Source organism: Cydia splendana, unplaced genomic scaffold (genome assembly GCF_910591565.1).
Source record: "Cydia splendana unplaced genomic scaffold, ilCydSple1.2 scaffold_46_ctg1, whole genome shotgun sequence".
Classification (NCBI taxonomy): Eukaryota; Metazoa; Arthropoda; class Insecta; order Lepidoptera; family Tortricidae; genus Cydia; species Cydia splendana.
The window spans coordinates 621157-648460 of record NW_026946889.1 but is presented as its reverse complement, the minus strand read 5'-3'; the positions used below and the strand labels follow the sequence as shown (position 1 = coordinate 648460).

The 27304-nt window shown below is 36.1% G+C and overlaps 3 protein-coding genes across 3 annotated transcripts; all 3 read right to left on the bottom strand.

Moving 5' to 3' along the window:
* Positions 1-13544: 13544 nt before the first annotated feature.
* Positions 13545-15364, bottom strand: LOC134805636 (uncharacterized). Its single transcript, XM_063778907.1, has one exon. The coding sequence runs from the start codon at positions 15362-15364 to the stop codon at positions 13574-13576; it is 1791 nt and encodes a 596-aa protein (XP_063634977.1). The 3' UTR covers positions 13545-13573.
* A 338-nt stretch (positions 15365-15702) lies between these two features.
* On the bottom strand, positions 15703-18949 carry LOC134805617 (uncharacterized). The gene is made up of 2 exons (XM_063778881.1): positions 18871-18949; positions 15703-17120 (listed from the first exon to the last, which is right to left on the bottom strand). Exons 1-2 carry the CDS (start codon positions 18947-18949, stop codon positions 15709-15711), a joined length of 1491 nt encoding a protein of 496 aa, XP_063634951.1. The 3' UTR covers positions 15703-15708.
* Positions 18950-22777: 3828 nt separating this feature from the next.
* Positions 22778-24707, bottom strand: LOC134805635 (uncharacterized). Its single transcript, XM_063778906.1, has one exon. It carries the CDS (start codon positions 24452-24454, stop codon positions 22778-22780), a length of 1677 nt encoding a protein of 558 aa, XP_063634976.1. The 5' UTR covers positions 24455-24707.
* Between the last annotated feature and the right edge of the window lie 2597 nt (positions 24708-27304).

Below are 27304 nucleotides of genomic sequence, written 5' to 3'. Positions count from 1 at the left end.
TTACCAATTGTTCCAAGCGAGGAAATAAAGACACTATTTTTCCATTTTGTTTCCACCCAGTTGTTCGTGGGACGGGGACGCAGAGGAGTACACCACTTTTCTGCGCTAGAGCATAAACGTATCACTTTCTGCGCACCTTTTAGAACAACAACGACCCACTTTCAGAGCATGAGATATATGAAAATATATTTTCCTTTGGTTTTTAAATTAAATATTGATTCAACGGTCAATCTTACGAGCCACGACATCGGCGCGAGCCAAGCAAGTGTTGGCAGTTAGTGCATTTTGTAACGCAAGTGTAAATGTGATATGCAAGTGACCTACCCTTAAAACTACCTACTCGGTATGGCTAACAAGGCAGTGGCCATATAAGGACTACGTAGCACCATTGGTAACGGGCAGTGGGCATATAAAAACCACCGGGTTTTTTTTATTTAATAAGTGATAATAAAAAAAATCAAGAAATTACTTTTCTTTTAAAACTATTACCTACCCGAATCAGTAATCAAAAGTAAAAAATGCGTCAGGCCTGTTTAAGGATTAAATTTCTTGATTTTTTGTCACCAGTCATATCATTAGGAGCGAAGCCTATTTGTAATAGTACATTTCGATGCTAGTGCGGAAGGTATGTCATTACTACACGAGTACCGAGATATCTTGCCACGAGCCGCAGGCGAGTGGCAAGACTCGGGGCGAGTGAAGAATGACATTTCCGCACGTGTATCGAACGACGTTTTTTAATACAGTTGCGAAAAAATAAGAAAAACAACAAGTACCTAAGGAATTCTAAACTTACTTATTTTTAGATTTTTCAGGCAAAGCACTCTCATTTGCAATTGCAGCCTTCTCACAAATGTCTGGCGGTGTTAAAAATCAATTTCAAACTCTGATTCACTCATTTTATAAGCAACTTTTTGAAAACTTAAGATTGGAAAACAAAGTCGTCGCTCTTTTGCAGTGACAATTTTTGACATTATGAAGAGGTGTTTTTTTTAGCTTTTATTCGACTATTGAACCCACTTCAATGAAAGTTTTTTTTTTCAAATGTCTATAAGTCATTAACAATTGTAAATATAAAACATTGTATTATTATTACCTAAGGATCGTTATTTACGATTATTTGTGTATCGTATATTTATAAAAACAATATCGAATGTTGCCTTCGCTTAAGAAAAACGCCTAAAGAAGAAGAAGAAGAAAAAATAAACGTGTTATAAAATATGAAATATGTATATTTTTCGTATTCTTACATTAACAGTAGGTTTTTATGTTGATTACGACGTATAATGGAAACTAATATTAACACTCATCAATAAGTAGTCGTGAATTGGAACGAGTATAAATTTAAAAAAATTGGAAAAGTGAAAAGCACTAGTTCGAGATAACCAACTTTCCGCACGCTAAACAGCTACGTAAAGTAGCACTTTTTGAGCAACTGTATTAAAAAAATAGTTATTTGTACACAAAATTTTTCACCACACCAACCCGAAGCAAATATTCAACGTAAAATATCAAACAAAATTAAATCTAAATGAATGTTATTAAATATTTATCATCCAAAATCATCATTTAAAAGTAAATTCTACCAGCAAACATAGGAAAACAACTCAAAATTTGCATTTGATTACTTTGCCTCACATGTGAATAAAATGCAACTTTGCTATCAGTTTTTGAAGTGCAAAGTAAGCCTTTCCGAGCTGGTGTGGTGAAAAATGGTAGTTCGCCTAAAATAACAATTTCGTATCTAGAGGAAAGCAACGATTATTTACAGATGAAGAAATGCATATCACATTTGGACATACCTAATTTGTGGAAAAGGATCTAATCCACAAAAATCTGTCGATTTTGAACTTTCTGTCAAAATCTCTTTCTTTCATCATTCGTTTTTGACAAACTTAGTCAACCGGCCAGCGAACGCAGTCTTCTGGAAGTCGATTTTCGCTCATGCCGTCTCGGATATGGGTGAATATGGTATCGATTCAGTGTAATGCCCTGAACACAAATATATGAGATGACAAGCGCGAAAGTGGCGGGGGTAGTTGCTGTGACGTCATAAAGTCGGTAGTACAAACTTTATTTTTATTTTCTTTTAAACATACCATGTGGGGTACCAAATGAAAGGGCTTTGTGAGTAGATCACAAATATATACTGTAACTTTTTCAATACTCGGTCTAACAAATCATTACAAAACGTTAAAAAAAATTACAATTATTTGGAATTATTTTGGACTAATCCATTCGGCCATTTTCAATTTAGAGCAGTTAGAAGTCAAGTGTGGATTGTGAAATGGTCCAAACGGCTGGACGGTTTTTGACATATGAGGTGTGGTTGAATTCGTCAGAATTGTGGTAGTGACACAGGCTATATAAATTTGATAACTATTTCATACTGGAAACGTATTATTACCCGAATAAATTTAAATTTTGAAAATGGCACCTGCTAATGAAAAAAGCGAGGAGGGATTGTTTTTTTTTTCCTTACTATTGAAATATGGGTACCAAATGAAAGCTAGTGAAAAGACCATTTCATAAATTTATGTAAACAGTCGGGCTTTTTGTTGGTTACCTATCACAAAGCCGAAAAATGGAATGTCGATTATTAGTACCCCGAAAACGTTTCCCATTTTATTAATTGGCCTAAATTTTGTTTGCCCGAAAGTACGTTTCCCTGTTTATTATTTCCCCCCCTTCTCAGTTCGCTGCAATTTTATTTCGCTTATGATTCGAATCAACACTTGTAAAAATTCCGAAGTATCATTTGCCAACTACTTTTTGTGGCGTAAAGTATTTTGACCGAAATATTATTTTCCCCCATATCAAACGATCGAAATTGATTGTTTCGAATAAACACTTATTAAAATCCCGAAGTATTATTTGCCAACTACTTTTTTTGGCGTAATGTATTTAGACCGAGATATTATTTTCCCCTTATATCAAAAGACCGAAATTCACTGAAGTATGGGCAAATCATCAATACGTTGATTTGCTATTTATTTTGCGTAGGAGTCAATATAATTTGCTTGACCCATTATGTGGGTAAGTAAATAAATTATAATTATTTATGATCATGGCACTGATATGCCAAGTGTTTATCGATTGTAATGAGTAAGAAGTTTATATCGCAGTGTTCGTTTATACAAAATGGCACATAAATATGGTGAGCTATTTAAATCTAACAAGGGAGGGTTAAAATTGTTTTACGGCGGCTATGCTTTCGAGAAAAACAAAGTAAATAATTATCGTTTTTACTGGGTTTGTGAGTTAAGGCGGGATCAGATTTATAAGTGTAAAGTTTCACTGGTAAGTGTAAGTACACCTAATGAGATGAATGATAAAATGCACGATATAAAAAAGTTTCCGGGTGAACACACCCATGAACCAAATCCCTTACGCAAGGAATTATCAGAATTTACACAGAAACTTAAGGAAGACGCGAAGAAAACGGGATTAAAAGTGTGTCAAATACTACATAACCAACAAAGTTCATGTAGTGACGAAGTTTTGGACAATTTACCATCGAAATCAGCTATGAAGCAAGTGATTTACAGAGCTAAGGCAAAACTTCCGAAAATAAAAGAACCAACCGATATATTATTTGAAATTGACGTAAAAACAACAAATTAAGAACGAAAATTTTGTCATCAAAGATCAAATTTATAACGGGAACCGCCGTATTGTACTATTATCGACCTATAATTTGATGAAGATATCCAATCTTGTAGCCGATTTTTGGATTTTGGACGGCACATTCAAAATTGTGCCTTCAATTTTTCAGCAATTGTACACCATCCATGGGAACGTATCAATTACAAATAACAAATCCAAAACATATCCTTTATTGTTTGCATTATGCACTAACAAAGACAAAAGGTCATACGATGTATTATTCGAATTATTAAATGAATATGCCACGGAAAACGATTTGATTTTTAATCCAAAATTATGTATACTGGACTTTGAGAAGGCGGCTATCTTAAGCTTACGATCCAATTATGAGCAAGTTCAACTGCATGGATGCCATTTCCATCTCGGCCAAATAATATACAAGAACGAGGGCTAACCGAACGATACACAAGAGACATCAATTTTAAAAATGAAGTAAAATGTTTACTTGCATTAAGTTTCCTGCCCGACAACGAAATTGCTTTGTACTTTTACAAACTTTTGGAAACATTACAAGGTTAGTACTTAAATTGTGTAACATATTTTTTTTTCATATTTATATATTAATTATTCATTCATAAGATTACTGTTATATACAATCTAATGAAATGTTTTGCTATAGGTGACGCCAAGGACATAGCCAGTTGGTTTGAGGAAAACTATGTAAGTGGTACGTGCAGTAATCCTGCAAAGTACCAGCCAGAATATTGGAAATCAATTAGGATTTCCAAGGACACAGAACTCAGCTGAAGCTTGGCATCACCATATCAATCAAATTATAGACAAAAAGAAACCTGGTTTCTATTTACTTACAAGTGAATTGACAAAAGAAACCATAATTAATACCTCCGATATCGATAAAATGATATGCGGGACCCCACCAGAGAAAAAACGTAGTAAATACGTTTCTAAAGAAATGAAAATAAACATACTTATGGAGAAGAAGAAATATTTAAGTGAAGTTAAATTTCTCAAAGAAATTACTAAAATTATTTCAATGTAAATCAAGTATTTTTCGCTTTTGGTACAGTCACCAGCACTAATATCTGCCACAACAAAGCGTGCAAAAATATCTGACAGGACTCTATTTGAAGGGCCATTAGGTGCTGTTAGATATTTTTGCACGCTTTGTTGCGAAATATATTAACGCTGGTGACTGTACAAAAAAAAAGTACAGAATTGATTCAAACGTTAAAAAATAAATATATTTTTTCCTATATATTGGTATAATGATTAAAAATATATATTAAACTTATAGTTTTATTAACCTATATTCAATACTTTCTTACTTTCCTACCAAATGTTTGTTTCCGCAAGGGTCGCAGTTCTAACCTAACCTAACCCACTTTTCTAGTAAAAGTTTTTTTCCGCGAGGGCCGCAGTTCTAACCTAACCTAACCCACTTTTTTAACAACAATTTGTTTCTGCGAGGGTCGCAGTTCTTACCTAACCTAACCCATTTTTCTAGCAACAGTTTGTTTCCGCGAGGGTCACAGTTCTAACCTAACCTAACCAACTTTTCTAGCCAGTTTTTCCCGGGTGAATAAGTTTTTTGTTTTGATTTACTGACTTCCCCGCCCCGTCCTATTTGTCATGTATCTTTTTAAACTATCACGTTTCACCAGCAAGTCGACGGAGCCCTGCTTCGCGGGGCCCTATTTCCGCTCTAAGGGACAAAAGGTAACTAACGAACCTACCCGGGTGAATAAGTTTTTTGCTTTGATTTACTGACTTCCCCGCCCCGTCCTATTTGTCATGTATCTTTTTAAGCTATCACGTTTCACCAGCAAGTCGACGGAGCCCCGCTTCGCGGGGCCCCTATTTCCGCTCTAAGGGACAAAAGGTAACTAACGAACCTACCCGGGTGAATAAGTTTTTTGCTTTGATTTACTGACTTCCCCGCCCCGTCCTATTTGTCATGTATCTTTTTAAGCTATCACGTTTCACCAGCAAGTCGACGGAGCCCCGCTTCGCGGGGCCCCTATTTCCGCTCTAAGGGACAAAAGGTAACTAACGAACCTACCCGGGTGAATAAGTTTTTTGCTTTGATTTACTGACTTCCCCGCCCCGTCCTGTTTGTCATGTATTTTTTTAAGCTATAGCGTTTCGTCAGCGAATTGACAGAGCCCCGCTTCGCGGGGCCCCTTTTTCCGCTCTAAGGAACACAAGGTAACTAACGAACCTACCAGGGGTAGTAAGTTTTTTTCAACGGACAGTCGCTTCACGTAGCTCCTATTTCCGGGACAGAAGTAACTAACATTTGTCGGGAAGAAAGTGTTCGGTTTAACATTCAACTTTCCGATGCCTGGCCATATTATCGAAACGGTTACTTCCTATATATTGGTATAATAACCAACCTAACCTAAGACACTTTTCTAATAAAGGGCACTATGTAGTGTTTAACAGATCTGTATGTTTTATGTAATCTTCACTGTAAAATGATATAAGGGAAAATTACATTTCAATTACACGTAGCATCGGCATAGCATCGAAGGTAACCTATTGAAGTTTCGAAAATCCCTTATTCGATTTTCACTTGTCCGAGAATCGTTCTTCTGGTTATTAATATAAGGGAAAATGATATTTCGATTTGGCGTAGTATCCGATTTACGAAAAGGTGGTTACCAAATCGATAGTCAAATAATAAAATTGGCAACCGTTGTTCTGGTTACTGATATGAGGTAAAATGACATTTCGATTTCGCGTAGCATCGGATTTATGAAAAGGTGGTTAACAAATCGGTTGTCAAATAATAAATTTGGCAACCGTTCTTCTGGTTATCGAATTTCGGGAAAATGTTGATGTGGCATAGGAAACTAGAGACATTTCAAAAAATATGGTAAACAATGTATATGGATTATAAAAATTCGAGCAACCGTTTTCGGACAAGTGAAAATCGGACAAAGGATTTTCGAAACTTCGATAGGTTACCCTTTTTGTTTGTTTAAACAATAGTTGCAATTTAATATAACGGCAAAAAATACTTTTTTTCAACTTGATGTACTCTTCTTATTTTTAGATGTATCTGGTTAATTATTTTTTAACATTATATAGAGGATACGTAGTCACTTGGTATATATTTTGGACTAATCCATTCGGCCATTTTCAATTTAGAGCAGTTAGAAGTCAAGTGTGAATTGTGAAATTTTTGAACGTTTTCTAATAATTTGTTAGACCAATTATTGAAAAAGTTACAGTATGTTATATATTTGTGATCTACTCATAAAGCCCTTTCATTTGGTACCCCACATAGTATGTTTAAAAGAAAATAAAAATAAAGTTTGTACTGCCGACTTTATGACGTCACAGCAACTACCCCCACCACTTTCGTGCTTGTCATCTCGTATGTTTGTGTTCAGGGCATTACACTGAATGTATCGATACCATATTCACCCATATCCGAGACGACATGAGCGAAAACTAACCTAAAGCCTGTGCGGCCGGTCTACTATTTAGAGGATGGATCCTTTGCGCTGAACTAAGTCTAATTGATTCCGTTAGTTTTATATTAAGTAGGTACCTTTGTCTTCAGAAATGTCGGCATCATCATCAACCGCATATTCTTCTTCTACCTGTTTATCTGAAACAAAATAAGTTCATGTAAAAAAGTTTCTTTATGAAGATTATTTTTAATAGTTTGAATAGACTGAAATGATACTGTTTAATATCATACATAGATAAGATAAGATAAGATAAGATAATGATTTATTTGCTTAAACATGGTACATAAGTTGACATAATTGGTATAAGTAGGCAGTATCACATGTTTAGCCAAGGGCAGCATGCAAATATTGATCTTAAAATTAAACTATTTACATTATGTACATTAACAATCAATTATTTACATTACATCCATTTTCCATTACAACTATAAATTAAATTGAATATACATTTTATCACCATTTTACATAAATTACACATTATAAATATTTAAATGTCCAAATTCATTAATCAAATTATAATACCTACTTACATCATTCGTCCAAAAATTCTTTTATTGTATAAAAACATTTATTTATCAGCCATTTCTTTAATTTTGTCATAAATAATGTGTCTTGCAGTTTACGCAATTCTTCTGGTAACTTATTATATACAGTGATGCTCATGCCGTAACAGTTATTTTTAAATAAAGCAGTTGAGCATGATGGCATTAGCAATTTACTCTCATCTTTTTGCCTAAGTCGTTGATTGCGATTTAGTGTTGTATATGATGAGAGCTCTTTCCGTACATAACATGCTAATTCAAAAATGTATAGGCCAGTTAGTGTAAGCAGTCCTAGTTTTTGGAATAAGGGTTTACAGGAGTCCCTGGGTCCGTAGCCACATACTGCTCTTACACATTTTTTCTGTATAAGAAAAGCTTTAATAAAATCTGTTGAATTGCCCCATATAAGAATACCATATTTTGAGACTGATGTTACATAGCCGTGATATGCGAGCAGTGCTGTCTTTTCTCCTGCGACCAACCTCACTTGTTTAAGAGCAAAAACAAATTTTCCGAGTTTATCACATACAACTTTTATGTGCGCTTTCCAAGAACAGTGATGGTCTAATGTAATTCCTAGAAATTTCGTTTCATCTACTCGTTGTATTTCTTCACATTGACATAATATCTTAAGGTCTACTTTTTGTGTTTTGTAGTTATGGAATTGAATGTAACAGGTTTTTGAGACATTGGCTTTTAAATTATTTTTATTTAACCACATGTCAATAGATTTTATGGTGTCATTTATTTTATCCTCATATGAGTTTGTCTTGTCTTCGTCTGGTATGATAACAGCTATGTCGTCAGCAAAGAGGGACATCGGATAAGATATCTCTTTAGGAAGATCGTTAATATAGATAAGGAATAAGAGGGGCCCCAGCACGCTCCCTTGTGGGACTCCACTTTTATTTTGTCTATATGTTGACCGATAAACTGCAATTTCGTTATTTTCGTTGATTTTATCTAGTTCGACACACTGTACTCTATTGTTTAGGTAACTCTCGATCCATTTTAGAGCATTGCCTCTTATTCCATAGCATTCACATTTACGGAGCAATATTGTATGGTTCACAAAGTCAAAAGCCTTGCACATATCGAAAAACGTCGCTACAACTGTGATATTTTTATCAATATATTGTGTAATGTCCCGAATAAGAAAGAAGGCAGCGTGTGCAATTGACTTTTGCTTTTGAAAACCATTTTGTTCTTTGGCAATAATATTATGCTTAGTTAAAAATTGCGAAACCCTGTTCATAAAAGCTTTCTCGAATGCTTTAGAGAGAATGGGCACCAAAGTTATAGGACGATAATTGGGTAGGTGTTGTTTATCTCCCTTCTTATGTAGGGGTTTTACTACGGAGTTTTTTAGGTGTTCAGGAAAGGTACCCTGTAAAAATGACAAGTTAATAAGGTGGGTAAGGACAGAAGCTAATTCCTCAGCACATTCTTTTAATATTTTAGTTGCTATTTGATCAAATCCCACAGAGTTCGTGTTATTCAGTGACTTAATTATCTTTATAATTTCGTCTTCTGTACATGGCATTAAGAATAAACTATTACTTATGCTTTGAATTTTTGAGACAATATCTTTACGATTAAGGGCACTGCAGTTTTGTACATTAGTAGAGTCTATGAGAAAGTCATTGAATCGATTAGCTATTTGTAACGGATCACTCACAATGGCACCATCAACATTAATGCATTCGATATCCTGCCTCGTGATGTTTCCGTCATTTTTGTCCTTAATTATATCCCAAACAGCTTTACATTTGTTGTTTGCCTTACATACATACTTGCTATTAATTAATTGCTTCGATTTTAGTACACAAACCTTTAATAATTTGGTGTATGATTTATAAGCTAATTTGTTTTCCGTTGACCGAACTCTGTAACATATGGCTTTCAGTTTTCTTTTTGTTCTACTCGACTGCATAAGACCTTTCGTAATCCATCTGGGTCCCAAATTATTAGCTTTAATTTTTATATTAAACTCAGGGAAGCAGAGCCTGTATAGAAGAGTCAAGAAGTCATGAAATGTCTCAAACGCTATGTTTAAATCATTCTCTAAAAAAACATCATACCAAGATAGACTCGAGACATATTGCTTGAATTTTAGAACATTTTCCTTACACAAATCTCTTCTTTTTATGTACCAATGATCTTGACTTTTCTTTTTGATATTTACGACTGGAAAGTGAAGGACTTGACATGTGTCATGATCGGATAAATGCACCGGGTGGGTATACATCACCTTTCGCATCACTTATATTGCTATGTGATCTATACAGGATGTTAAGCGAGTGGGCTGTTTAATATGTAAAGTTAAATTGTAATTATTTAGTAGTTCTGTTAACATATTAGAATACTTAGTTTCTTGAATGGTATTTATATTAAGATCTCCTGCAATTATTAATCTACGTTTGGATTTAGAAGTTAATTTATGAAGGACATTATCTAAGTATCGGAAGAATGTATGTATTAGTTCATTTGTTGGAACTCTATAGATACAAAGGACTATACAATTAAAACTAGGTACATCTATACCATAACATTCGAAAACACGTTCCAATGACGATTCTTGGCATAACGGTTTCAGTTTAAATTCTATCCCTTTTCTCAAAAGGATGCAAACTCCGCCTCTTTTCTTATTTTCTCTAGAATAACTTGCAGCAACATTAAAGTTTTTTAAGACAATGTTACTTTCGCTGCCACGTCTTACAAATGTTTCAATTAGGCACTATATATCAATTGGCATACTTTTATTAGACAATTCAGCCAGGCATAGTTCCAAAAGGTTTAATTTTGACAGTAACCCTTGAATATTTTGATGTAGCAAATGGATGGTTGTATTGTTTCTTTCATGATCTTTGCTCTCGAAAAAACTCTACATTTACACTTTTAGCATCAACACTGACATTATCATTATTAGTATTGAATGTTTCTTTATTTATAATAGGGAAATAATAAGTAATTTTCCCTTTTATTGGGGTAGTATTTTCAATCAGGTTATTTTCAATAGTCGTTTTTTTGTTGAATTTCATCGTCTGGTTAGTGCCATCTTTTTTAGCCACAGGTATGAATTTGTTATCGTAGTCAATACTATCGATAATTACATTATTTTTTTTACATATAGTTTTTAAATAATTTTCTTGGTTCAGAAATTTATTATAGTAGTTTAAAAATGTACAGTGTGGAAGCTGATTACATAACAATCGAATAACCCTGTTAAGTTTCCACTTATTTAGAAATTGGTTCTCGCTGACTTTTAACATGATAATATTAGTGTTTTCTAATCGTTTAATAGCGGCTGATAGTTCATACAATAACATTCCTGGGTTTGAGTCATTTTCCCCAGCACAGACTATTATGTGATCTTGCTTTGACACATTTAAGTCATGACATGATTTAAGAACTTCTTTTGCCGACGCAAATGGTTTAGTAATAGAAAATATTTTGTATTGTTCGTATTGGGTATTAAGTCTTGACGCAGAAAGTTTCGCAGCTAAACCTACACACTGTTGCGTGCCAAATATGTATATTTTCCGCTGGTTAATCTCGATGGAAGGTTCCACCGTATCCGAAGTTATATGATCTTGTTGTGTACTATTCTTCAATAAATTGTCAGCGCCGTCAGCTCTCGGTGAAATCGCAGAAGTTAGAAGTTCCTTTTGATCCTTCTGTATTTCTTGATCAATATTAGGCTTAGCATCTTTTTTATTTTTGCTACGATTCTTCATAGGGGTATTTTTCTTAATGAACGTCGATGGTGATGAAGTCAATCTGCATACATTTTTCAGCGTATCTATTTCTATTTTATATTGGGACATTTGTTCTTTAAGGGCGAAGTTTTCTGATAGAATATCTTCGATTTCTTTTTCTGCCGATAGTAAACGGGTCTGTACGAGGGATATTTTCTCTTCCAGGTCTGAAACTTTATCGCATTCACATCTATTAATATCAGGACAACTCCTGTTCAGCCTGCTATCATCCGATGAGCTATCTGCACTTTCGTCTTCCGATGATAAGGAAGAAAAAGAGTTTTGAGTTGGTATATTTACAACGATTTCCTTATCTGGCGTGGATCGTGGAAGTTCTTCTGGCATTACTGACTTTACCTCATTCGCCTTTCCTTTCCGTTTTGCTACCGCATTTAAGTCTGTACCACCTGATGATGATGCGCTTCCCGGGGTTAAAGTCTGTTTTTTTGTGGCTGCTTGACTCAATTCACAGCAGTTCATGCATTTCCAATTTTTTTTGGTTGTAGGGTTCATCAGATTATACCTTTTTTTAGTATTTGAACATTCCAGGTCATAAAAGCGCTTACAATTAGAGCAGGTAAGAAAATGTCGCCCTTTAATATTTTTTCCGCATTTACCACACTGTTTTTCCATTGTTACCAATATTTCTATTGCAATAATTAAACGTAATGATTGAATCGTATGAACGCACCCAAAGTAATGGTTTCTGAACGAAACATGCGCAGTATCACAGTGACAGTTGAACGTCAATTTGTCAAAACAGCTGATCGTTGACCCTTAATTATTTTATTTTTTTTATTGAAAATACGTAGTTATTTCAAATGTTTTCTATGTGTGTGTAAGCTTAAATAATAATAACTAGATGTGACTTTCGTTTTATGTGCAAAATATCCATGATTTAGCTCACCATGGTGTTGTTTCGATCTTCTTAGTATACCGGGTAACAGTGGCAGTGTTTTTGGTGATATGTAGTAAGTTTTTAATCAGTTTCTTGAGTTTTCCAATATAAATTTAAACAGAGCACTTCACAGAGGTACTGTTCACAACACACCCACACACACACACGTACATATTTAAACTTAAACCCTAAGGGCCACTTGCACCATCCCACTAAGCCGGGGTTAAGCGGTTAAACCGTTAACCTAGCGCCAAATTGTACTGGTAACCTTGGTAACTCCAGGCTTAACCGGTTAACCCCGAGTTAGTGGAATGGTGCAAGTGGCGCTAAGTAAACCAAGCATTGCTTAGTCAGATAGGTCCTTAAAACTTTTTGCAGAGAGTATGTATTAAACAGAGGATCACAGCCTAAGAACTTTTTGAGGCTCCAAGTCTGCAGCGCCATCTGAACGAGAGCGCTATCTAATAATTGATAGTATTACTAGATGGCACTGTTCGCTCCCCCTATAATAAGGGGTAAATTTGGTTAGCTCTCGTTGAGATGGCGCTGCACTTGGAGGCTCACAAAGTTCTTAAACTGTGCTCTTCTATTTAATACATACTCTCTGATTTTGGCATGTGTCGTCCTAAAAGAACATTATTTTACTAAAAAAGGAAGTAAATGAAGATAGACTTACAGCCTGGATTTTTTTTGTTGCCCATTGATGGCGGTGGCGATATAGACAAATCTCTGTATTTTATATTTTTTGTAATTTTTCTTTTCTCGGGCGCAACTTCACTTTCAGACGACGAAAAATTTTGTTTCTTTTTTTCCACTGCCAATGCTTCATTCAAGGTACCTATAAGTTTTTAAATATATATTGTAGCCGCCGTGCAGGTCAGGATCTCGACGACTCAAATAAAAAGCTTCGATTTGAAGTAAACTATTATAATTTCCAAAGTACTGATTTACAAGGGTTCCTTGACTAAACGGTTAGACGTAGAAGTGGTGTGATGATTGTATGGAGGCTGATGAAAGAGTGATTTGCATAATTTGAATGTACGAAATGGTGGTTAAGATTTAGGTGCCTCTAATTGGCCGCGATACATGGTATGTGGAGCGCTCCTATTGGTGCTTTAGAAAAAGCTTCCAAATACTAGCCGAGCCCGACGGCTGCGTTTAGCTACTGCATTAGAATTTTATACAAATAAAGAGTTGCGTTCGCAACATACTCCCGGGCGTTGAGAGACTCAACAAAAACAATAAAAAAATGGAAGTTATGAAATTAAATTAAGTAATAGGGAGGGGGCACAAGTTGTTATACGCCCTACGGATGAATCCTTTCTTCGTGCGTATGTCGGCGACTCTGGTGACGTTGTCCGTGCCCGGGTACAGCTTCGTGACGCGTCCCAGCAGCCACAGGAGAGGAGGAAGTGCGCGGTCCTTGACTAAGACCATAGTCCCAACTTGCAGCTGGTCCGTTGAGGTGTGCCACTTGGTCTTCTGCTGGAGGAGAGTAACATACTCATTAGAAAAGCGGCTCGAAAAATGCTGCTTGAGTTTTTCAACTCTCTGGAACCGTTCAAGCCGCGAGATGTTTTCTTCAGTCAGAGGTTCTTGTGGGACTGACAGAAGAGAACGTCCAATAAGGAAATGAGAGGGCGATAGGTAGGTCAGATCAGATGGATCAGAAGATAAGGGGGTTAGGGGCCTAGAATTTAAAATAGCTTCTATCTGAATCAGGCAACAATTTAATTCTTCATACGTTAAGTGTGTAAGAGATAGAATGCGTTTGAGGTGATATTTGGTTGATTTTACTGCGGCTTCCCAAAGTCTGCCGAAGTGTGGTGAGTAAGCCGGGCTAAATTTAAAGTTAATAAGATTTTCTGCCATACCTGACTGCAGCTTATCATGGTTATTTTTTAAGAAATTACTGAGCTCGTTTGATGCCCCGACAAACGAAGTCCCATTGTCGCAGTACAGAGTTTGAGGCTTTCCCCGACGACTCATGAAGCGGCGGAGAGCAGCAAGGAACGACTCTGTCGTTAGACTTGTGACAAGTTCCACGTGAAGGGCCTTGACTGAAAGACAGACAAAAACTAAAATATATGATTTAATTGTTTTGCTACCCCTACCCTTTCGGTCAGCTATCAGCACTGGTCCGGCAAAATCCATTCCCGTGTGTAAAAAGGGATATTCTAATTGTGTTCTATCGGTAGGTAAGTTGCCCATAGACATTTGAAGAGGCCTAGCCTTGAACCTGATGCAGCGAACGCATTTATGAAATAAGTGGCGCGCCAGGTTTCTTCCACCGAGCGGATGATATGTTTGCCGAATGCTTGCTAGCAAGAGCTGAGGCGGGGCGTGCAATAATGCCATATGTTGCATATCAAAGAGCAGTTTGGTAAGGTGATGCCTGCTGCACAATAAGATTGGGTGCTTAATGTCGTAACTATAGTAAGCATTATTAAGACGACCACCGACACGTATTAATTTCTGATCGTCTAAGAAGGGCGTTAACGAAAGTAGCCTACTTTTCGGCTGCAAGTGCTTGCCCAAAGATAAGAGTTTGTACTCTTCAGGAAATGATTCCTGCTGTGCGAGTTGTAGAAGTTTAGTTTTACTTGATTTTATTTCTGTATATGTTAAATTTGATGTAATTTTATTATTTTTATTTTTACAATTATGTATAAATCTGTAAATATATGCTACGATTCGTATTAGTTTTGTAAGTTTTGAATTGTTAGTGATAAGTTTAGTTATAAGATTGTTATTTTCGTTTATGTTTGTTTGTATGTTTGTATGAAATGACACTTCTGGTAGGTTATCTGCGTTTGTATTAAGCATTGTAGGAAATTGAATGATGGAATGATGCAAAAAGTCTGGACCGGTCCACCATAATGTGGACATGCTGAGGTCATCAGCCTTCATTCCTCGTGACACTAGATCTGCCGGGTTCAGCTTTGAGGGTACATAGCTCCATGTTTGTTCGCGTGTACTCTCTTGAATTTCATTCACACGGTTGCGAACGAACGGTTTAAGTCGATTAGATGGCCCTGCGAGCCAGCCCAGCACGATCATAGAGTCAGACCAAAAGTAACTATGATCAACCTTCACGGTCAGTGATGAAATTACCTTTGTCCAGAGTCTTGCGCCAAGCAACGCGCCGCAAAGCTCCAGCCTTGGGATTGTGGAGGGTTTAAGGGGGGAGACCTTATTTTTCGACGCTATAAGACGAACGCAAACTGCTCCGCTACCGTCCACAGTCCTGACATAGACAGAGGTGCCGTATGCACGCTCTGACGCATCTGTGAATACATGTACTTGAACTTCTATAGGTGAGTCACTGAATACCCAGCGATCAATTTTAAGTTTATTTAAATTAGTAAGTGATGATGCAAAAGATAGAAATTCATTTTTTACGTCTAATGGAGCTCAGAGTCCCATTCGCACTTTAACAGCCAAAGACGCTGCAATATGATTTTAGCTTCCACTATACACGGCCCGACGAGACCTAGTGGGTCAAACACTTGACTTATGACAGACAAGATATTTCTTTTTGTGATTTTATTTGGAATTTTGATGTCGATGGAAAAGAGAAGTTTGTCTGTTCCTGTTTGCCAGTACAGACCTAAGGTTTTACAAGGCGACGTGCTATCAAGGTTGAGGGCTTTGCTGTTATCCTCTTTGTGTTCAAGAATTGATTGTAACAGATCCGGACAATTTGATTGCCATTTACGCAAGTTAAACTTCGCAGATTGTAACGTTGTGACTACACCCTTACTAATCTCAACCAATGATTCTACGGAGTCACTGCCACTGAGAAAATCGTCTACGTAAAAGTCGTGCTGTATCGCGCGTTTAACCCGGACGTCCTGGCATTCATCGGCAAGAGAAACAAGACATTTGGTTGCAAGGTAAGGTGCGCACGCAGTCCCGTATGTGACGGTATTCAATTTGTAAGTTTTTAAGGGATCAGAAGGATCGAACCTAAAGATGATTTGTTGTAACGAGCGTTGAGAAGGCTGTACTAATATGGCTCGATACATTTTCTCAACGTCACTTGAGACAACATACTTATGTTGTCTGAAGCGTAATAAGATTGACAGAAGGTCATCCTGAACAGTCGGGCCAACCATTTGGATGTCATTGAAGGACTTGCCACTAGTCGTGGAAGCCGAACCGTCATAGACGACTCTTAAACGTGTAGTTGTGCTAGAGCGCAAAATTCCATGATGTGGAAAGAAAAATGCTTTTTCTGATGGCGCAGATGATGATGATGATGATTGATTTTCGCTCATATGACCTAAGTCGATGTACTCGCGAATAAAATCAAAATATAAGGTTTTGAAGGCAGGGTCGCGTGCGAGCCGTTTCTCCAATGCCAAGAAACGGCGTTTGGCCATTTGATATGAGTAGCCAAGTACTTCCGGTGACTCTTTTAAAGGTAACGTCACAACGAAGCGGCCATCTTGATCCCGAATGGTATTTTCTAAAAAACTTTTTTCGCACGCTTGCTCTTCATAAGACATGCAATGTGTAGAAGACACCGAGTCTAATTCCCAAAAACGAGTGAGATTAGTGTCATCATTATGTGTGATGAACGAACAAAAATAAGATTCGTTTGTGTTTTTGTTGAGGGCAGGTATGGAGCCACACACGAGCCAACCTAAAGATGATTCGCGTAATTGAGGTTTATTTTTACCTAACTTAATACGCGCAGTACCCAAGACGTCCCAAAATATTTCCGCCCCGACTAAAATATCGATAGCGGAAGGCTCATAAAATGATGGGTCTGCCAATGTGATGTCGGCAGGAATAGGGATATTGGTAAGATCTATGTGTGATATTTCATAAGATTTCAAGAATAAATTATAATTATTTTGTGTGCGTTATGTTAAACTTATGGCATTCAGTTGGTAGTGATTAGAAATGTGATTTGTGTTTACCCGAATATTTGTTAATTAATATGTCGGTAGTCGCGAAAATGACCCTACTCTCCTACCCGCCAATTCAAATGATGAAAAAGTATAAATGTAACTTACCATGAGATGGAAGGGGCATTCTCGCTTTGGCGCTTGAACCGGTAACATTGAGTAGGAAGGCTTACTGCTTGTTAAGTTAAGAATGTCGAAAGTGTTGAAGTAGGAACTTAGAGTAAAATAAAGGCAATTGATTGTACGAAGGACTTTGATTCATCTCAAGTCAGAAGTGGTAACACGGCGCCCATAAAAGGACCAGAACGTGTGAGTACCTAGTATATCTACATATACATATTTTATATACATACATATTTGATATACTTACTCTGACGTTATGGTAGTAAGTTTTAAGTTGTGTAATGCTTATAATCTCAAAACCTGATTAATAATATGCAGATACGCGATCATAGTCAAGTTGAAGTAACGAAGTAGACTTGTTTTGTTACGTAATTTATAACTCTGCGGGTAACTTTTTACAAGAGTCATATTACGATTATGTACAGTGCAGTTACTACTGCACTGTACATAAGATGTTATTTTTATTTTTGTGTAGTATCAATGTTTAGCGAAGTTGAATACAATGGATACGATTTGGATAAATATTTAATGAATCCGTTAGCAATTACAAAACAAACAAGTACTGTACGTGTACCATTAAAGGCAAGTACGTTTATTGTCGTTAAAGGAACAATTTTATTTAACTGATTTTAAATTTTAGTGGTTTTAAATTTTAATATGCCCATATTGTGAAGAGACATGCAGAAGTTCTCGGTTGTTATGCAGATCTAGTTGAAATACGTACTGTCGTTAAATGAAAGTGTTTACATACATGTGCATCCTATATTTGAGTTTCGAATACTGAACCTAATCTATTAAATAGTAGGTATATTTAGTATGAGCTAAATGATCCAATAGCAAGTCATGCTTGATAACCGCCTCTGGTTAGTTTTGAAATGAATGAAGAGTGTCTTAAGTGATTACTATGTACCTTAAGTGCCGTGTAACGACAATTACGTGGTTTGGTAACAACAATTAAACTTTCAATATTGATTTGGCTATTATGTATGTGTACCATGTAGGTAATATAACCGGGTCTAATGTTTAGTTACCTATGTAGGTGGGTAAAAGTATAGTTAGCATGTAGTTAGTCACCAATGTCACCATGTAGGTGTACTATAGTCAGACTCTAATGGTTCTAGATATCATGTAGGTGGTATCATATAACCGGGTCTAATGTTTATTTACCTATGTATGTAGGTAAAAGTGTAGTTAGCATGTAGTTAGTCACCATGTATGTGGTGTACTATAGTCAGACATTAATGGTTCTAGATAACATGTAGGTGGTATCATATAACCGGGTCTAATGTTTAGTTACCTATGTATGTAGGTAAAAGTGTAGTTAGTCACCATGTATGTGGTGTACTATAGTCCGACATTAATGGTTCTAGATATCATGTAGGTGGTATCATATAACCGGGTCTAATGTTTAGTTATATATGTAGGTGGGTAAAGGTGTAGTTAGCATGTAGTTAGTCACCATGTATGTGGTGTACTAATAGTCAGACTCTTAGGGTTCTAGATATCATGTAGGTGGTATCATATAACCGGGTCTAATGTTTACAGCCATGTAGATGTGCTGTTTATGAGTGCGGCCATGTAGTGCGCTGCTAGAGTCTACAGCCATGTAGATGTGCTGTTTGTGAGTGTAGCCATGTAGTGTGCTACCAGAGAAGTCTAATACGAGTTTGAGTGAAATACGAGTTGGAGTCAAATACGAGTTTGAGTCTTATACGATTTTGAGTCTAATACGATTTTGAGTCTAATACGATTTTAAGTCTAATACGATTTTGAGTCTAATACGAGTTTGAGTCTAATACGAGTTTGAGTCTAATACGAGTTTGAGTCTAATACGAGTTTGAGTCTAATACGATTTTGAGTCTAATACGATTTTGAGTCTAATACGATTTTGAGTCTAATACGATTTTGAGTCTAATACGATTTTGAGTCTAATACGACTTTGAGTCTAATACGACTTTGAGTCTAATACGATTTTGAGTCTAATACGATTTTGAGTCTAATACGATTTTGAGTCTAATACGATTTTGAGTCTAATACGATTTTGAGTCTAATACGATTTTGAGTCTAATACGATTTTGAGGTTCATACGGTTTTGAGTTTAATACGATTTTGAGTTTAATTAATACGATTTTGAGTTTAATTAATACGATTTTGAGTTTAATTAATACGATTTTGAGTTTAATTAATACGATTTTGAGTTTAATTAATACGATTTTGAGTTTAATTAATACGATTTTGAGTTTAATACGATTTTGAGTTTAATACGATTTTGAGTTTAATACGATTTTGAGTTTAATACGATTTTGAGTTTAATACGATTTTGAGTTTAATACGATTTTGAGTTTAATACGATTTTGAGTTTAATACGATTTTGAGTTTAATACGATTTTGAGTTTAATACGATTTTGAGTTTAATACGATTTTGAGTTTAATACGATTTTGAGTTTAATACGATTTTGAGTTTAATACGATTTTGAGTTTAATACGATTTTGAGTTTAATACGATTTTGAGTTTAATACGATTTTGAGTTTGAGCTTAATACGATTTTGAGTTTGAGCTTAATACGATTTTGAGGTTGAGTTTAATACGATTTTGAGTTTAATACGATTTTGAGTTTAATACGATTTTGAGTTTAATACGATTTTGAGTTTAATACGATTTTGAGTTTAATACGATTTTGAGTTTAATACGATTTTGAGTTTAATACGATTTTGAGTTTAATACGATTTTGAGTTTAATACGATTTTGAGTTTAATACGATTTTGAGTTTAATACGATTTTGAGTTTAATACGATTTTGAGTTTAATACGATTTTGAGTTTGAGCTTAATACGATTTTGAGTTTGAGCTTAATACGATTTTGAGGTTGAGCTTAATACGATTTTGAGGTTGAGCTTAATACGATTTTGAGGTTGAGCTTAATACGATTTTGAGGTTGAGCTTAATACGATTTTGAGGTTGAGCTTAATACGATTGTGAGGTTGAGCTTAATACGATTGTGAGTTTGAGCTTAATACGATTTTGAGTTTGAGCTTAATACGATTTTGAGTTTGAGCTTAATACGATTTTGAGTTTGAGCTTAATACGATTTTGAGTTTGAGCTTAATACGATTTTGAGTTTGAGCTTAATACGATTTTGAGTTTGAGCTTAATACGATTTTGAGTTTGAGCTTAATACGATTTTGAGTTTGAGCTTAATACGATTTTGAGTTTGAGCTTAATACGATTTTGAGTTTGAGCTTAATACGATTTTGAGTTTGAGCTTAATACGAGTTTGAGTTTAATACGAGTATATAGTACGAATTGTCTGAATAGTCTAGAGCTGTTTATGAATGTGGCCATGTAGTGCGCTGCTAGAGTCTACAGCCATGTAGGTGTGCTGTTTATGAGTGCGGCCATGTAGTGTGCTGCCAGAGATCTTAAAGAGTTTAAAAATTTAAAGAGTTTATCTTGAGTTTAAAGAGTTAAAGAGTTTATTTTGGGTTTAAAGAGTTTATTTTGAGTTTAAAGAGTTTATTTTCAGTTTAAAGAGTTTATTTTGAGTTTAAAGAGTTTATTTTGAGTTTAAAGAGTTTATTTTGAGTTTAAAGAGTTTATTTTGAGTTTAAAGAGTTTATTTTGAGTTTAAAGAGTTTATTTTGAGTTTAAAGAGTTTCTTTTGAGTTTAAAGAGTTTCTTTTGAGTTTAAAGAGTTTATTTTGAGATTAAAGAGTTTATTTTGAGATTAAAGAGTTTATTTTGAGTTTAAAGAGTTTATTTTGAGTTTAAAGAGTTTATTTTGAGTTTAAAGAGTTTATTTTGAGTTTAAAGAGTTTATTTTGAGTTTAGAGTTTATTTTGAGTTTAAAGAGTTTATTTTGAGTTTAAAGAGTTTATTTTGAGTTTAAAGAGTTTATTTTGAGTTTAAAGAGTTTATTTTGAGTTTAAAGAGTTTATTATGAGTTTAAAGAGTTTATTATGAGTTTAAAGAGTTTATTATGAGTTTAAAGAGTTTATTATGAGTTTAAAGAGTTTATTATGAGTTTAAATAAGTGTAGGGTGAGAAGAAAGTTTAACAACCAATCATGCAGCGCACTGAAATTTAATTACAGGGTAAAATGGATTCCAATATTGACACCCCGAGATCACCTAGACTGCCGTCACGAGCAAGACTGATGCAGAGTCGCGGTAGACGCTGGAGGTTAGCGACGGTGAATCTACCACAGAGGACGCTGTGGACTGCGACAGCCGAGCGTGAGAACAGCCTGAATACAGATGTCGTCACCACAGCAGGCGCTGACGACGAGGGCCTCTCTCAGATGACCCGCACGAAGAAGGACCGCGGGAGTCAAGGCGACGCTCAAGAAGGACCTACAGTAGAGGACGTCATCAAGCATGTAACTAGTATTGTAATTTGAAAAAAAAAATGTTTGATTTCAGAGAGAAAATATTAGATAATTGCAACTGTTAATTACAAACCTGATTAAGCCATTAATGTAATTACGTAGCTTCCCCAAAACATTATACCCATAAACAGTTCTTACATTTACCATAAAAGGACTAAAAATTTGATTATTGATGTCAGTTATTATGGCTCATACTGTGGTAGTTGTCTCTTTCTTCTTATTCTGATATATCAGGCTAAATTGTATTGCTCGTGCCATGTTTGTTATAAGTATGTTACAGTACTAAAATCAATGCAATGAAATTTGGGCTTATTCTATAAGTACGTGCCGATAATAATGTCTGTAATCCTGCGTGTAATAAGCTAAAATAACTAATCGTATGGGGTTGACAGTGTGGACGATGTATTTCGTGAACGTTAACATGATCAGTAGTATAAGTAGGTATTTAAATAGGTATCCCTTTTTATGTAATAGTAATACTAGTCTGAAGAATAAATACCGTTTACATCTGCAATACCGGATACCATGAGTAAATTAAATAATTTGAAGTTTACCTCTACTAGAGTTGCTGTAATTCTTTGTATTATTTTATTGTATTCTGGTGTACAATGAAGAGTATTGGTATTGTATAAACAGACTAGTCTAACTATAATAGGATTGAAAAGGCATCGGGCAACACGGCCGAGTGTGATATTATTGTTGATCGTGCACCGGAGGTAGCACGCAGTCGGATGGCCGAGTGTGATATTTCATAAGATTTCAAGAATAAATTATAATTATTTTGTGTGCGTTATGTTAAACTTATGGCATTCAGTTGGTAGTGATTAGAAATGTGATTTGTGTTTACCCGAATATTTGTTAATTAATATGTCGGTAGTCGCGAAAATGACCCTACTCTCCTACCCGCCAATTCAAATGATGAAAAAGTATAAATGTAACTTACCATGAGATGGAAGGGGCATTCTCGCTTTGGCGCTTGAACCGGTAACATTGAGTAGGAAGGCTTACTGCTTGTTAAGTTAAGAATGTCGAAAGTGTTGAAGTAGGAACTTAGAGTAAAATAAAGGCAATTGATTGTACGAAGGACTTTGATTCATCACATATGCGACAAGACGGCATAGATGTGTTTATTACGTTGGCAACGTAACAGTTTACGGTCGTCGTATAGTTACTATGGAGGGAATGAATTGTAATATCACAAGACTCCGGACAATGTGAAAGCTGCTCATTGATACCTGTGATCGTAGCTCCCACGCTGCGTGTCGCTAACCCAAGCTGCCTGCACAGATCCTGCGTCACGAAGTTGGTAGCAGACCCGTTGTCCAGGAGTAGACGCGCCTCACGTAGCACTCCATTCGCGTCACTCACGTGCACCAACGCTGTGGACAGTAGTCCGGAAGTCTTAGTAGGGCTAAACACTTTAGTTTGAATGTTGCCGCTAAAATAAACATCTGGCACCGGGACGTCACTGCTAGAAGACGCTTTGTCAACATGTTTATGCAAAAGAGTGTTATGTTTAAGTTTGCAGTATTTGCAATGAGATAATATACATTGTTTTTCTAAGTGTCCCGGCCGAAGACAGTTCTTACATACTGAGTAAATGTTCACATTTTTTATCCTATTATCGACGTCCAATTTACGAAAGGATTCACAGTTAAATAAGAAATGATCTTGCTTACAATAAGGGCAAACAATAGGTTTGCGATAAGCATTGTTTTTAGTAGCTGTAAGATAATTATGTGTTTTTTGTGGCTCGATATGTGAATGCAATTTATGTTTCGATGTCTTGTAACCGCTATTATTGACGTTATTATTACCAAGAGATTCGAGTAAGTCGGCCCTGCTATTTAAAAATGTAATATATTGCTGCAACGTCGGCGAGCCTGTTAAAAGGTTCCTGTGCTCTTCCCACTCACGCTTAGTTACTAGATCTAACTTCTTAGACATTATGTAGATAACTAAGGTGTCCCAATGGTCGGTGGGCTCCCCTAAGGTGCCAAGCGCACGCAAATTTTTGTTAGTTACGTCCACCATGTTACGTAATAAAGAGCTCGATTCGTGTTGCATCGGTTCAAGGTTAAACAGGGCCTGGATGTGATTGTTAATTAAAAGGCGCGGGTTATCATACCGCTCAGAAACTAACTGCCACGCTTTATGATAGTTATCACTGCTAAATTCAAGACTTTGAATCACAAGGGCGGCACTGCTTTTTAAAGATGCACGAAGATAGTGAAATTTGCTTATGTCATTAATAGCGGGATTGTTATGAATAAGTGAAATATACGTATCTCTAAAGCCGAGCCAATGCTGATAGTTCCCATCGAAGTGAGGCAGATCAATCTTGGGCAGACGAACGAAGTCCTGCCGGCCGGCGCCGCACGACGTGGAAGCCGTGGACCCGGGCCCGGGCCGACCGCCGCTCGACTGCACCGTAGGAGTCAAAAGAAGTCGAGCAGTCGAAACCAACGCAAAGAACTGGCTTTCAAACTGCTCCCGCTCCGCATATGCTTCGTCGGGTTTCTCAGTTAACGCTTCAATCTCCATCTGTAAAGCGTCAAACTCTGGGTATACCGATTTTATTTTATCTAAACGACACTGCAACTCCGTTATTTGTAAATCACTTAATTGTTCACACGTTTTAGCCACATTAATATATGTGTTAAACAAAGTTAATTTAGCTTTCAAACTGCCACGTTTCCTAATTAACTCCTTTAACGTGTCAGCCATTTTGATTAAGACGTAAATTTAAAAATGCAATTACCCAATATGTGTGAACACTAACGAGTTAAAATGCAACTGACGAGAACAAAAGAAGCGGAGTAGATAAGCAGCTGCGCGCGGAATGTGATGATTTAGCAATAAATTTATGTTACTGAGGCGATTGATAATAAGCGATGGAGACGGCTTTTTAATATGTAATAAGATTTTAACTACGAAGTTATATGAAGCTAAGCTATTTTATCGAGATGAATTATGATTTTAAATGTATTTAGCAATTGATATGTATAAAAAATGAATTATTTGTGCCTGATACGTATAGAGCTATTCTTAATTCCAAGAAAAATAGGTATAGAAGGGAAATGGAAGGAAATTGGAACGAACTCACTCTGTCTAGTCCTACTTATTCAGGTGATGCGATGTACTGGAACTGAAGTCCTTGATGTGGTGGATGTCCAACGAACGCCTCCCTTATGCCGGTAGACGCTGGGGCCCCTTGTTTTCGACGTCTGTTGCGTGTTCTTCCTAAGCCGAAGAAACTGAAGACAACGAAGACGAATTCGAAATATGTTCAAAGTCCACTTCCACGATGAACCCGTTGTTGGTCAAATCTGCCCTTGTCTTGAAGGCTTCGAAGGACCATATGTAGCCGCCGTGCAGGTCAGGATCTCGACGACTCAAATAAAAAGCTTCGATTTGAAGTAAACTATTATAAATTCCAAAGTACTGATTTACAAGGGTTCCTTGACTAAACGGTTAGATGTAGAAGTGGTGTGATGATTGTATGGAGGCTGATGAAAGAGTGATTTGCATAATTTTAATGTACGATATGGTGGTTAAGATTTAGGTGCCTCTAATTGGCCGCGATACATGGTATGTGGAGCGCTCCTATTGGTGCTTTAGAAAAAGCTTCCAAATACTAGCCGAGCCCGACGGCTGCGTTGAGCTACTATATATATATATATATATATATATATATATATATATATTAAAAAAAGATATATTTAAAACAAGATAAAATATTATCCATAATTTCTTTTAGTTTCTTACCATATCGTCCATAAATACGGAGAACTTTCAAAGTCTTCCTTCCAATCTTTGTCTGGTTGCATATTTAAGTTAATAGCTTTTCTAGTAATTTTTGCGTTGCTTGGCCACAAGCACTCGTTCCTTCCTGCGTCTAACCAACTTGTTGGAGAGGCACTCACATATTCCATGTTGTCCTCGATAAATGTAATGACCGAATATGGCATCTGAAACATTAAAAATTAGGGATGTACCGACTAGTCGCCGACTAGTCGGGAAAGCCGACTATCCGGCCACATTTATAGTCGGCGATTAGTCGGCGACTAGTCGGCAAAAATGGCCGATTAGTCGGCACTTTATTAGTGAAAGAAAAACAGAAAACAAAAGAAATCATCAGTCAATATTTACCATATGTTATATGTTTATTTTACTAAAATACCTATTCAGGGTGCATACGAAAACTATTGTTCATATAATTGACCATTTGATCGTCATATGTTGGTGGGATGGTGTTTTCCTCTACAGGGGGCCGATTTTTGAATTTCGGCCGCTAGATTTCGTGTATTTCGTTCAATAATATCTCCACTACAAGGCATTTAAATTCTACGAATAGAATTGAAAACGAGTGGTCAATACCACTCGATTCCAAATTTCTATCGCTCGTATTTCAAAAATTAGCATTTCGCCGTTATTCACCGATTTTCGAGTGACGAAGTCGAGCAATCGAATTTCAAAAATCGCTCCCCAGTTCGATCTCAACTGATTCTCGTGTAATTTCATGTGCAAGTTCGATAGTAATTTTTTTTATTATTATTATTCAGTTTTTTTTTATGGTGGATACCTACATGAGGAACTTATAAAGTTATTGCTAAATTTAGAGACTTAGTCAGGGCACGTTGCTCGTAAAGATGCTGACCACAGGGGATGGTTCTTAACTGGCGACTACTTACTGGAAATAGAGCCTTGGAAATATAGAAGCTTGCCTGCTCAAGATCGCAAAATAAAAGAACTAAAGACAGAAATTGAACTAAGATTCTTGTGATAGGTCTTTGAACCTGTAGAGAACACCTTTTAGCCAAGCTAAATGATGACGAATAGCGCAACCAAAGGAGCAAAACTATTGTTTTTCACCTGAACTTATACGAAACTAATGATCTGGCCGACTAGCCGACTAGTCGGCCGACTAATCGGCCATTCGAGCGCCGATTAGTCGGCTAGTCGGCTAGTCGGCCAAATCAATAGTCGGTACATCACTATTAAAAATATGAAACTACTTTTTAATCTTTATATTTGCTATGCAGGACAGTATTCAAAATGTTAAAGGTAGAAAAATTAACTAAAGGGACTATTTTATCAAAATTTAGTACAAATAGAATAATACTAATAATTTTTAATTTTTATATACCCCACCCCTATCCTTGTTCACTCCTACTCCCTATCCCGTTTTTACGCAAATTTCTACCAAAAAGTAGTTAATACCTAATAATAAGAAAATTAATAACCATCCGGGTAATTACTTAGTTTGCGGTGCCAAACCAACAAAAACATTCTTTGCTGCCAAACAGAATAAAAAACGAGTAGTTAGTAGTGCAAGAACTAAGTTAGTGAGTAAAGAGTTTTTCGTTGTCTCAAAAGTTTGGTTCTCTATAATGTTGGTTTGGCACCGCCTTCAAAAACTATTATTATAACTAAGATTTAGCTTGCCTAGATTAAGATTTGAAAAGAAAAAGTAAATTCTCAAAAGACTAAAAGATACGAGTAGGTATAGGCATGTACATTCAGCAGCAATAGTTGCTAAGCGGGCGAGATGTTCAAAATTATCTTGACGCGACT